The sequence below is a fragment of the Oratosquilla oratoria genome, chromosome 34 (assembly GCF_046742065.1).
Source record: "Oratosquilla oratoria isolate Oo_2021 chromosome 34, ASM4674206v1, whole genome shotgun sequence".
Taxonomy (NCBI): domain Eukaryota; kingdom Metazoa; phylum Arthropoda; class Malacostraca; order Stomatopoda; family Squillidae; genus Oratosquilla; species Oratosquilla oratoria.
In genome coordinates this window covers 35,552,790-35,565,878 of record NC_134810.1, presented here as the reverse complement: position 1 = coordinate 35,565,878, position 13,089 = coordinate 35,552,790, and the positions used below count along the sequence as shown (strand labels likewise).

General features: G+C 40.8%; 1 protein-coding gene across 4 annotated transcripts in view; it reads left to right on the top strand.

Moving 5' to 3' along the window:
* Window positions 1-13,089, top strand: part of Eaat1 (Excitatory amino acid transporter 1) — a 320,273-nt gene that overhangs the window by 210,831 nt on the left and 96,353 nt on the right. For 3 of the 4 annotated variants that reach the window (XM_076173397.1, XM_076173396.1, XM_076173395.1), the window contains exon 1: window positions 10,199-10,416. The exons of the other annotated variant lie outside the window; for it this stretch is intronic. In XM_076173397.1, the coding sequence (XP_076029512.1) occupies window positions 10,340-10,416 (77 nt within the window). In that variant the 5' untranslated portion in view covers window positions 10,199-10,339. Of the gene's footprint in view, window positions 1-10,198; window positions 10,417-13,089 lie in introns of those variants that run through there. 4 annotated transcript variants of the gene reach the window in all.

Below are 13,089 nucleotides of genomic sequence, written 5' to 3'. Positions count from 1 at the left end.
AAGGATGGATGACATTTCACTCAAAGATTATATGTATATTTTTTCACTCTTTCCCTTCATCTCTCTGGGTACATACCCCACTCTCCCATGACTGTTGCAGAGTAGTTGAGGTGAATAGAGGTGATAAGAATAGGAGAAGAAAGGGCGAAAAGGAAGGAAGGAGAGAGAAACTGTTTTTTTCCCTCTTCAGTCCGAACTCAGAGAGGCGGTTCCTCGGTTACGTAGAACGACAAGTGTGTGAACCTACGTTTTTGTTTGTACATATGGAATGTAAGGGAGGCTGAAAAGGGTATAATGAATGGGTTCCACATAAGTTCTTAAAAAAATATGATGGATATCTCAAGAATGGATTACATGAGAAGTGTGGTATTGAAAGAAAAGTGTGCAACAGAGTAGACTAGAGAGTGTTGGGGTCATTAGAACGATTAGAAAGAATAAATGACGAACGACTTCCAGCGCGAGTGTGGAAATCATAAATGGAATGCGCCTGAGAGGAAGACCTTGGGTCTCTCCCGTGTAAGCAAATATGCCGTCGGGGCACCTAATTAAAAAATGTATATATATATATCTATATACACATATAAATATTAATATACATATAAATATATATATATTTATATACATATATATATATATACATATATGTATATACATATATATATATATATATATATATATATTTATATATATATATATATGCGCATAAGTAACCACTAGAAAAAGTAAACTAACGAAGCAGAGCGCTTTCGTATAATTACATCTTCAGTGCAGATACTGAAGATGTAATTATACGACGAAAGCGCTCTGCTTCGTTAGTTTACTTTTCCTAATGGTTACTTACGCATTTGTGAACACACGCTCCTAGTGTTTTTATTGCATATATATATATATATATATATATATATATATATATATATATATGCATGCATGAGAAATTACATGAATTCGTGATTCTAAATATGCAGAAAAACCGCCAAGGAAAATAATAACCATATATTGATGACCGGGCGCTTTCGTGTGTGTGTGTGTGTGTGTGTAATTTTTTTCTCTTTCTCATGAAGATGTTTGCTACTTTGTTAATTCGCCTCCCTTTATTCTCTATCCTTTGCTTCTTACCAACGTGCGAGATGATTATAATCCCATGTATGGACAATAAAGCCAACAGGACCTCAAAGTCTCTGATTTGTGTGGTGTGCTGAAAGTCTTCATCGTAACATACTCGTATACTGTTCTAAAAGATATTCTGAGTTCAAGAATTTTACCATCTACTCCATCTTAAAATCTAATGACCTGCGACTCGATCCTCTCCCTCGGACATTGGGAAGGGTCCATCCCTGACGAGATCTTCGATCGAAAAAAATAATTCAAGAAAGACCTCAACTCACGCTTTTGATGACCAGCCTGTCTGGTGTCTGGTGGCGACGAGTTGACGTAATTATCACTGAAGAGTTATGGGTCTTCCTTTTTGTATCACTTTCTCCTGTTTCTAAAAGACCAGACACCATGTGTAGCTTTCACTTTGTCTATGCTCAAAATTTCCGCAGCGAGAGCGTAAAAGACTCAACTGATGAAAGCAAACCATAGGAACCCGTTTCTACAGGAGGTTAAAGAACAGCGGTACATAAGTGTAAGGGATACACGGAGAACTATGTTGAGAACCTCTGGTCTAGACCAATGGTATATCCTATGGAACTATGGACTATCAACAGGAGACGACTTGAGGAAATCAAACCTTTGAGAAAGGACAGGGTGGTGACCGTTTGCTGACGCAGCAAGGACCGTCTCTGGTATGACTGCACCTTAAGAGAAACATTGTCATGACAACAAGGTTTCCTGCCCTTCACATGACCTGCATTCAACCAATAAGGCTTTTGCCTATGGTCACATGACCTGCAGTCAGCCAAGCATCTGTCATTCAAGGATCACGTGACCGCAGTCGACGACCAATCAGGCTTCAGCTGAGAGGTCACGTGGCTTCTCTGGGCCCCAAATCAAGATTCATTGCGGCTTAATGTCCTTCAAACCTGCTCCATCATACATTTGTTGTGTCGTTACACTTGTCATGGAGCTGTACGAGGATGTATTATTTGCATTACTTGTTCGCGAGAGGGCTCTGTCCCGCACTTGTCGACGTTCTCGTTGTGAGATGATGAGAAATAACGTGTTTCCGTTCATGACAACGCTCGACGTTTTAACCCTCGATCGATCTAGAGAGACACCCCCATCCCAAAGTGTGTCTCATCTAACGCTAAGCGATTTCGTTCGGTCGAGGGGGGGGGGAAGGCTCGTGGAAAAATAACAAAAAAGGGAGATTGGCAGATTAGACGTTAGTGAAGCTTGTTATCGAGGGGTGAGTTAGAGAGCTAGAGGGATTATCACACTGGGGCTTCCACGAGTTTCACCAGCGCAGACAACTGAGAGTTCGTTCGAGAAAAAACAACTTAGGTTACATTATTTTAGTCTTCAAATCTCCAAATATCAAATTATCTTTCCGTCCTATATAGCATATCTGAATAATGAACTAATAGAGCAGTGACACAAGAGCTGGTCCCCACCACGTTCTGCCGCCAAAATTCCCAGGACGTAGTGAGGACGCAGTGTGGACGCAGTGGGGACGCAGTAGGGACGCAGTGGTGACCCAATGTAGACAGCAAGGACGGCATGAACGTGGACTATTCTGCTCAAAATTGACGTAGCGAGAGCGTAGAGGATTTAGGACCGGATGGTGACCGTTTGCTGACGTAGTAAGGACCCCCTCTGGTGTGATTGCACCTTAAGAGATTGTAAACCTATACAAATGTTAGACGTACTGTTGTAATGTTCTCGGAGAAGTCTAGATTTCTTTAAGCGAAGTCACATTCTAGTTATTCAAATGGAGGCTGGAGGTAGGGTGTCGGAGGAAAAATAGCCCAGTGTGATAACGCCTTAACAAAGATAGTAAGCCAGCAAGAGGAGACGATGAACGAAGAAAGGCGTTGTTCGAATCTTCCGTTGTCAACAAGTGGGAGGGTTTGGAGAAGGATTGTATAAAACTGGTACTCGGATCGCAGTTTCCATCGGGATCAAACACACACATAAGAACATAAGAATGAAGAAGACTGCAAGAGACCATGAGGCCTACATTAGGTAGTTCCTTGTTAATTATCACTTATCATCCTTATCCATAAAGTTATCTAATCTTCTTTTAAAACAGTATATTGTTTCTGTACTCACTAAATGGTTGCCATTAGTAGGACTTGATAACTCAGTAGTTATTTACTATGATGTCAATGAAGAATAGTGATTTATAATTCATAAAAATTAAGGCGGTGTGAAAATGTCTTTCAGCGTCCGCAACTGGAATGGGGGTCAGTGTGAAAATGAAGTTCGATTTGTAGTTTCATTCAGTATGGAATTCGTACTTACAGTGTGTTTACAAAAAGAAAAAGAAAACAAACAGGGTGTGCAAGAACCATAGAAAATGTGAAAGTGTTCAGCTTTAAGGGTTAAGTCCACTGTAGGACCACCGGCCTACTCCGTGGGAGCGATACATCCTTTCTCATTCTGCTCTTTCGATCTGTCTTATTCATCCTCTTCCCTTCCATTCTTCTGCCCCTTGTCCTTTTCCTCTTTTATTTCCTCTACTCCCACCCCTTCTCCTCTGCCCATTCTTCCACCTCCCTCTCTTTTCTGTCTACTCTCCTCCTCCTCCTCCTCCTCCTCCTACTCCTCCTCCTCCCCTCCCCCTCCCCCTTCTCGCCCTCACCCCTCCCCCTTCTCGCCCTCACCCCCTCCTCCTGTAACATGGATGTCTATATTGTTTTGATGACATCCGTACACAGGCCACGCCCCATGATATAAGGCTGAGGCGGACCATGATGAGGACACGCCCCCTTTTTGATGAGGCAAAGAGGGCCGCGAGACTCCACACGCGAGGGGGACCCCGAACAGCAAGGGTCATTGTAGTCTCCCACAGGGACCAAATACTTGCGAGTCTTCGAACAACACACGACCATCGCGTGACTAGTTTGGTCCAAACAGTCCCTCCCTGTACGAAGTATTGATGCATAATCTTTATGCATCTTAGGGGACTTCAGTGACACCCCTACGGACCAGAGTTATGTATCTTTTTTTTATATGATTGGAGAATAAGCTCCACTCAAAGAATGCTGATCACTTTGAGAGTTGATCTCCTTTAATTCCGTCATGTACCCTTTCCGTGAATACATTTTTTTGGATGCAATATTGTTCCAAAGGGGATAGAAGAGTTGTTATCATTGACGAAATACTAATATTTATTCAAACTAATCCTTTCATAATGAAGACTTCTTCACTACGGTTTGTTTAAGCTGAACATAGTTACGTTGATTTCTTCTTGGTGGCGGCGATAGTCCGGACAGATTCTGTAATGGCTAAGACTCTTATTTTCCTGGAGGTTCTTCTTAAGGCGAAATGAAATCGAATGTCAGCAAACCAAGACAGTGAGGATGAGGATGGCGAGGAGGAGCAAGAAGAAAAGGAGGACGAGGAGAACAAGAAGATGAAAGAAGAGCGGGAGAAGGAAATGGAGGAGGAGGAGGAGTAGGAGATGGAGGAGAAAGAAGAAAAGGAGATGGAGGAAGAGGAGGGGAAAGAAATAGAGGAGGAGGAGGAGTATAAAAAGGAGATGGAGGAGAAGAAGAACAAGGAAATGGAGGAACACAGGAAGGTAGGAGAAGGCGGTGAAAGAGGAGGAGCAGGAAAAGGATGATGATGATGAGGAGGAGGAGGAGGTTGGTGATAACGATGGTTGTGGTGTTGATGATGGTGGTGGTGATGATGAGGAGGAGGAGGAGGATGGTGATAACGATGGTGGTGGTGGTGGTGGTGGTGGTGGTGGTGGTGGTGGTGGTGGTGGTGGTGGTGATGATAATAACATTGATGATGATGATGATGATGATAATAATGATGATGATGATGATGATGATGACAACGATGGTGGTGGTGATGATGGTAATGATGATGATGATGATGATGATGATGATGATGATGATGATGATGATGATGATGATGATGATGATGATGATGATGATGATGATCATGATGATCATGATGATGATGATGATCATGATAATGATGATGATGATGATGATCATGATGGTGATATTGATGGTGATGGTGATGATATTGATGGTGATGATGATGATGATGATGATGATGATGATGATGATGATGATGATATTGATGGTGATGATGATCATGATCATGATGATCATGATCATGATGATCATGATCATGATGATGATATTGATGGTGGTGATGATGATGATGATGACGACGACGACGATGGTGATGATGATGGCTAATAATGTTGATATGATGCAAAGGATGAGCTGATGACCTGATGAATGATGACTAATGATGATGATGATGAGATGATGTGAATGCTGTCCACCTTTCATTCCCCTTCGGAAGATTATGTTTTGTGGGAATAGAAATTTTTGACAGTGGTCAGCATTTTTTTATTCGTTTATCTAAGTATTTATCTAGTCATTCACTTATTTATTTATCTATTTACTTATTTATCTATTCATTTATTTATCTATTAGCTTATCTACTTATTTACTAATTAATTTATCTACTAATTTATTCATTTATTCTTTTCTCATTCACTCGTTTATTTATTTATCTAATTATCTATTTACTTATTCTTATCTAATTTATTTATCTACTTATTTATTTTTAGTACAATTGAATGTGCAATTATGAAAGCAAGCTAAGTAACTCTGGTCCATAAGGAAGGAAAGGCTCGTCACGCGGTGACACGTCATTTCCTGAGGAGAAACGGAAAAGTGAAACGAGTTTAAACATTTCCTTATGACGACATTTTGTTCTTTTGTTCTTGTGTTCTTCAGGTCACAGGTTAAGCTCTGACGGATATTCAGAAAATGCTGAAAGTGAACGAATGATAAACGTCATGAAAAAATATGAAAAAAGGAAGAATTATAAAGAAAAATGAGGAATTAGTTCCTTGTGTTACAACAGTTGATTCTCTTTTGTTTCGTTTTGTCGTCAAAGGGTTTTATTCGTCTGATGGAAACGTTGCAATGGTGGCATAGAATATTCCTTGTGTGTTGTACATAGGTATTTGTAATATTGTTTGTTTATTATTGTATATTTAATGTATTATTGTGACAACCAAGTGTTCATATAAATCGTGCATGTTTTCCCGCCAAGTCTGAGCTTGGTGGCGTGGCTTGGCGTCAGAGTCAGTCTTGATTCTGCTTACGAAGCGACCGCAAGCTTGTTTCTGTAGTGTTTTATCACATCGTGACTAATACAGTATTTTGCATTGTTGATATTGTGTCATTGGCCATCCCTTACAACGTTACGTGTTCAGAAGAATAATAAAAGATAATAATCCTCTTGGTTGATCTCTTCAGGGACGTAACTTTCTTTAGTGAATTTGTTGTCTGAAACCACACGCTGCAACTCACTCTATCCACATACACACACACACACACACACACACACACACACACACACACACACACACACACACACACACACACACACACACACACACACACACACACACACACACACACACACACACTGCGAGATACAAAGGCGGGACACCACGAGCGTAGCTCCCCTTCCCGCAAAATACAACTAGGTAAATACACAAATATATATCGTCGCCACTCAGAAGTAAAGTAGTCACCCTGGACCATTGGGTGGTCACGTGACTGACTATGGGTCATTTTTACAGCCATTCGTGTTTGTTAGAACGATCAGACATAAGGCTACCCACTTCCATAAGGTGAAAGAGAACGAACGATTGAGCACTGACTTTATTTTTTATAATGCGATTATTATGAAGCAACATCGCACGTCGGGCAGCTAATGTTGCCAGACGTGCGATGTGCCCCGGAGTGAGAGGCTACCAACGTGTTGTTATTGCGCCAACTATCGTGTTACCATTGCCTATGAAATCTATCACGGAAGGAGTACACAACATTCAATTTGTTCGTCTGTATGCACATTTCAAATGTAGATCCCCTTTAAATCCATCCTTTACCCCTTCTGTAAATACACTTTCTTTCAACGAGATATTGTTCCTAAGCATGGAAGGGCTGTTATCATTGACGAAATGCTAATATTTGTTCAAATTCATATCTTCGTTATGGAGACTTGTTCAGTACGATTCGTTCAAGATGAAGTCTTCCGCTGGCCTACCTCGAGTGACTAGTTATCCTGATGTTGTTAACAGTCTTCAGACGATACCTCAGTGACTTTAGACCTCCCCGAATGCCTTTACAGAAGATTGTTCCCAGCCGAGGAAACCCGAGAGGGAATTTCAAGAGGTAATATTGATTTTGCTTATCTTCAGTATCTCTATCCCGTACGTGCCCTTGTCGAAGAAGTGAGAACGTGATTGCTTGGGAAAAAGTGTCTGGAGGGATGAGACACTTGGAAACCGGCACTCTTGAGCCAACCCGGAGAGATCGATTTCAACTGGAATCTCAAGTTGGTTTCCAGTTCCTTCGAAACGAGAAAGGAAGACCCGCTCTGGGTAGCTGGTGTCCTCCCCTAAGCAAGATGTCCTTCCCCGTGGTCCTTTGTCATAAGAACATAAGAATGGAGGAGACTGCAAGAGGCCATAAGGCCTACACTAGGCAGTTCCATGTCCATTACCACCTTTCATTCCTGTCCATAAAATCATCTAATCTTCTTTTAAAACAACAAATAGTTTCAGGACTCGTTACGCGGTTACTAAGTCTATTATATTCATTAACTATTAACTACTCTATAGGTACGCAGGTTCTTGCATATTTCCTTCGTCTTAATGTGGACCTTCCTGTCCTTTCTTCACACAGTTCTGTCTGCCACGGTCAACGCTTGTTCATCTCAAGATGTGAGTGGGGTCGAGGATCCGATCCACGTTTTTTCTTTGTTTTGTTTTTTTATCTTCGCTTTCTTTTTCTTTTTGTGTGTGTGTATCTCTTTCTTTTACTTTCTCTTCTTTTTCTTTCCCTCATTCATGTTTTCTTCCTCTTCCTCTTTTCTTTTTCCTTTTATTTTTTCTTTCTTTATTTTTCTTGCTGTTTTTCTTTTTTTTTCTTTCTTTATTATCCTTTATATTTTACTGTTTATTTTTTTATAATTTGTCTTTCAGTCTTTTTTCTTCTCTTTCTTTGTTTTCTTGTCCACTTTTTCGTTTTCTTTTTCATTTTTCTTTTGTCCTCTTCCTTTTTTTTTTTTATTCTACTTTGTACTCTTTTTTTTTTTTGCATTCTTCCTTTGCATTTTCTATTTTTTTCCTTATTTTCTACTTATTTAATTTTCTTATGCACCTTTTTTTTATTATTATTCCTATTTTTCTTCCCCCCTTAACTTTCATTATTTCCTCATCTTCTGAAGGAGAATGTTTTTTTTTTTGTGACCTGATGTCAAGATAGCGACACCTCCTGCTCCTCCTCCTCCCCCTCCCCCTCCCCTCCTCCTCCCCTCTTCCTCCTCCTCCTCCCCCTCTTCCTCCTCCCTCTCCTCCTCCTCCTCCCCTCCTCCTCCTCCTCCTCCCCCTCCTCCTCCTCCTCCTCCCTCTCCTCCTCCCCCTCCTCCTCCCCTCTTCCTCCTCCTCCTCCTCCTCCTCCTCCCCTCCTCCTCCTCCTCCTCCCCCTCCTCCTCCTCCTCCTCCTCCTCCCTCTCCCCCTCCTCTAGGAAAGAAGCACACGCAGTAAACGGTGACTTGAAAAGAGTGAGTCAGGGGAAAGACTTGTCAAAATCGAAAGAAAAAAAAAATTCTCCGGACGCCTCCAGGCCCGGGGAGGTGCATCATCAGCTGGGGGCATACGCCAGGGGTCGCGTCGCTTCACTCACACACCGGCGCCAGTCCCCACGGTCTCTCCGAGCAACCTTCCATGCAGACACCCGTCCCCTCCCGAACAACTCTCGACAGGTTCGATCCGCTTGCCCCTAGCCATGAATTCTTCTGTGGTCGTTCCCTTCTTCGCCTCCTCTATCGAGGTTTGTCTCTTGCGGAGACAACGCTGAGTAGGATCAACATCAAGGAAACGTGCCGCCACATGCCCATTTACCCGCAGTTGACGTCCACGATTTATGATGATACATAAGAACATAAGAAGAAGACTGCAAGAGAACACAAGGCCAGCACTAGGCGTTACCGCCGGACAGGTAGTGCGTTACCGAAAAATGCATATAGTTATAAGGTTTGTCGACCACTGGCCTAGACTGTGTCATACCGTGCAGTCTCAGGTTTGATACAAAGTCATTCCAGCGATACCCCATGATTCTTCAAAGACACTTGATAAAGACATCAAGATGCCTCTTCAAGTTAGCATTCAATGTCCATATTTCGCAGTCGTACAAGAGAGAAAACACAAGTAACTTGAAGAATCGGATCTTAATCTTCTTGCATGAATATCGACAATGCCATATGCTCTGGCTGAGTGTGTTCATGACACCATGGGTAATGTCAATCCTTCGAAGTACTTCCTGACATTGTCCATCACAGTTATGCATTACACTACCAAAGTATATGAAGCTTTATAAGACATCAATGTCCTCGCCACTGCATGAACAGATTGAACTCTGTCATCCAGTAAGCCAGACATCAAGTCAATAATCCTCGTTGGAATCCCAAGAATCTGCAGAAGATCCCAGAGCTGCAAGAAACCCCTTGAAAATAAAGTCGGCGATCCACAAAAATGCGAAGCTTTAGGATTCTATCAGTTGCTGACTTACCTGGCGTGAATCCAGACTCCTTAGGCCTCTGAATTTTAGCAGGTGCGAATCCTGCTAATAAAAAAAAAGGGGGGGAAAAGAAAATATAATAAAAGTTCACAGTAACGGAAGAGACGCTCACCAAGTCTTTCTATGGTAAAGTCTCGTATGGCTGAAGCCTTTGTATATGCAGACGCACTTTTTATATATATTTTTCCTACTCAGGACAAAATGGGTTCTCGATTGACCATAGTCCCCTTTAGTCTCAAGTTTCCCCCAAGAACTGAATAAAATCCTTTAGTGTTGACCAAAAAAAAAGGAAATAAAAAAGAAATAGGAAAGCATTGCCCCCAAGCCATGACCGACAAGCCTTTCCTGGATAAACCCAAAAGATGACGTCATGTCGTCATGATTAGAGGACGGATACAACGTCACCAATGTTCTCAACCTTTCTGGTTCCCCCAAACCCCCCCAGCATTCTGGTCCAGTTGTCAGTTGATCAAGGTCTGTTGTCTCAGTACCTTCCCTCGGTAAACCTGTCACGGACACGGAAGACTGTAAACGAACACGACTATTTGTCACTGGTACAGTAGTTTATCACGAATACATTTGTCACGGATAAGAAGAATCTGTAATGGATAACGAAATCTATCAGGAGGATGAGATATGTGTCGCGGACGCAAAGGTGCGCAAGAGACAAGAAGACAACAGGTGAGTGTGATTTGTTAGTGACAGAAGAACCTAGCATACACTGTCGACGTCATTTACATTTCGTCTTGAACCATTGTTCTTTCGAACTTCCTGGTGCTTCAGAACACGGAAATGATGGCGATGAAGAAGATATTGCGCTGGAGAGGATGCTTGGTTTGCTAAAAAAGGTTAAAGAACGAAATAGGCTAGAGCTAATTTACCAACAGAGTTAACGAATGTAATACACTCAGTAACAATGTAGTGAGCACTGAAATAATTGCCTGTTATAAAAGAAAATTAGATAGTTTTATGGATAGGGACGCAAGGTGGTAAGGGACATGGAACTGCCTAGTGTAGGCCCTATGGTCTCTTGCAGTCTCCTCCATTCTTATGTTCTTAAAGGCTCGTATCGTAGGTCTCCGACTTTCGAAGAAGTAAGACTCGTTGGACAAAAGCCTCGTTTAGTACTATTGTTAGCGACTTGTAAACTACCTCCCTACTTGCCCAGTGTCAACGGAAAGTTAGTAAACTTACCTCCAAATTATCCTAGTATTAACACATACTCGCCAGCCAAGTTAACTTGCAACTAGCACTAGCGTCTACTAAACTAGCCATGTGTCAATGAGGTTTAAGAACTTCCGACTGCTAAATTTAGACCTGCTATTTCACCGACGATGTCAAAATGTCGACATTTCGTGAGCCAGCCTACGACGCAAAGAAGTCGTGATACATTCATTCATCACCGATATGGTTCTGTGACTCATGAAATAAATAATCTTGTCTCGCATGGTCACGTCACGTTTTGCTTCATCAAAGCCTCCAAGATCCCAACTTCCGATCGTGAAAATTAACAGTCTCGACGATTTTTACTTAATCCATCAGTCTCTGATTAGTGTGACTCCTACAGTTGGAGGTTTTCTCATTTTTTCCTCATTCATTTAACTTCTGGCAAAAATATTCATAATTAAACGTAATATTTACATCTTTTAGTATCCATGACTAGGGCTAAGACGAAGTTGATTAATTCCTAGATGTTGGTCATGTGTGATATTCTCGTAACTTCGAGGTGAAGTTCTGTGTTAAACAAACGCGCTTGTATCAATACATACCTTGCTGCGAATGCATTCTTTCATTCTTTTAGGATTAAAAACTAATCTTCCCTCAGAGTTTAAAGTGTAAACGGTCAGCAAGTCTTCTAACAGATATATTTTGTTGAAAGTGATACTACATTCTACGTTGATTATCTTCTTGCAGATGATTTCTTTAGTTCTAACTATTAGCCGTAGTAGAAGATCTAAACTGTAGAACTACAGACAAGTTCTACAGAGTTTATAACCTCCATTGCGGCGAATAGTTAGAACTAAAGAAACCATCTGCAAGAAGATGATCAACGCAGAAAGTAGCATAACCTTCAACAGAACTTGTCCCCACTCAAAGAAGAATGTTGGTGTCTCAAAACGATACAGCCATCCATCCTTTATATTGCCCTCCTTAAACCCTCCTTCTTTACCTCTGTGGCTGTCTCTTCGATGAGAGCTTGTCTCCAAGGATAGAGGAGCTGGTTATCGCTGACGAAATACTAATTCTCATGAGTACAAAGGTATATTCCAAATAAATATGACAGCCTATCTGTATGTTTTAAGTCACGCGTCTGCATGTATTACGTCAAGATGTCTAAATAGACGAAAGCGCTCGTTCTATAATCTATTATTTTCCTCTATAGTTTTCTGTATACAAAATAGTATATTGGTATACATACATCTTTACAGTAGAAATACCGTAGATATATACGACTAAACTTGATAAGATTCAGAAAGGAACAGTGAATTTTTCTTTATATATATATATATATATATATATATATATATATATATATATATATATATATATGTACAACACTGAATGGATCCCAGTGATTAGAGATGCATTTTAACAACCAAAATGCACTTTAATTCTAAGCCATCAAAGGCCAGCATGTTTGAAATTGAAATCTGACTTTCCAACTAGGCCATCAAGAGCTCTTGATGGCCTAGTTGGAAAGTCACTGTCGCACTTGTCATGAGGATACCCGGTTCGAGTCCTGGGTAGTGCCACATTTCAATTTCAAGCATGCTGGCATTTGATGGCTTACAATTAAAATGCATTGTGGTTGTTAAAATGCATATACACAGATAACACATCAAACTTCGTGATTACCATACTAATTCTCATGCGTACAAAGGTATATCCCAAATAAATATGACAGGCTATTTGTATGTATTAAATCACGCGTTTGCATGTATCACGTCAAGATATCTGAATAGACGAAAGCGCTCGGTATATAATCTATTATTTTTCTTTATTGTTTTCTGTACATAAAATAGTGTATTAATATATACACATTTTTACAGTTGAAAACCGTAGATATATACCACTAAACTTGATAAGATTCAGAAAGAAGCAGTGATTTTTTCTTCTATATATATTTTTTCTTCTTCTTTTCGTTGAATTCGGAAACAAAGTTGTGAAATGTTATCTGAAATCACTCGAAGGATAGAAACAGTGTACCTTTTGGTTCTTCGAAGTAATAGATAACATATCAGACTCCTTGCGACTCCCTCAAAACTTGATTTCTGCGTTATATTTTAGTCTTGGTTCTGGATGGCGCCGGACAATTTTCTTCAGCGATGAAGTTTTTCCCATATTTTTATGCAT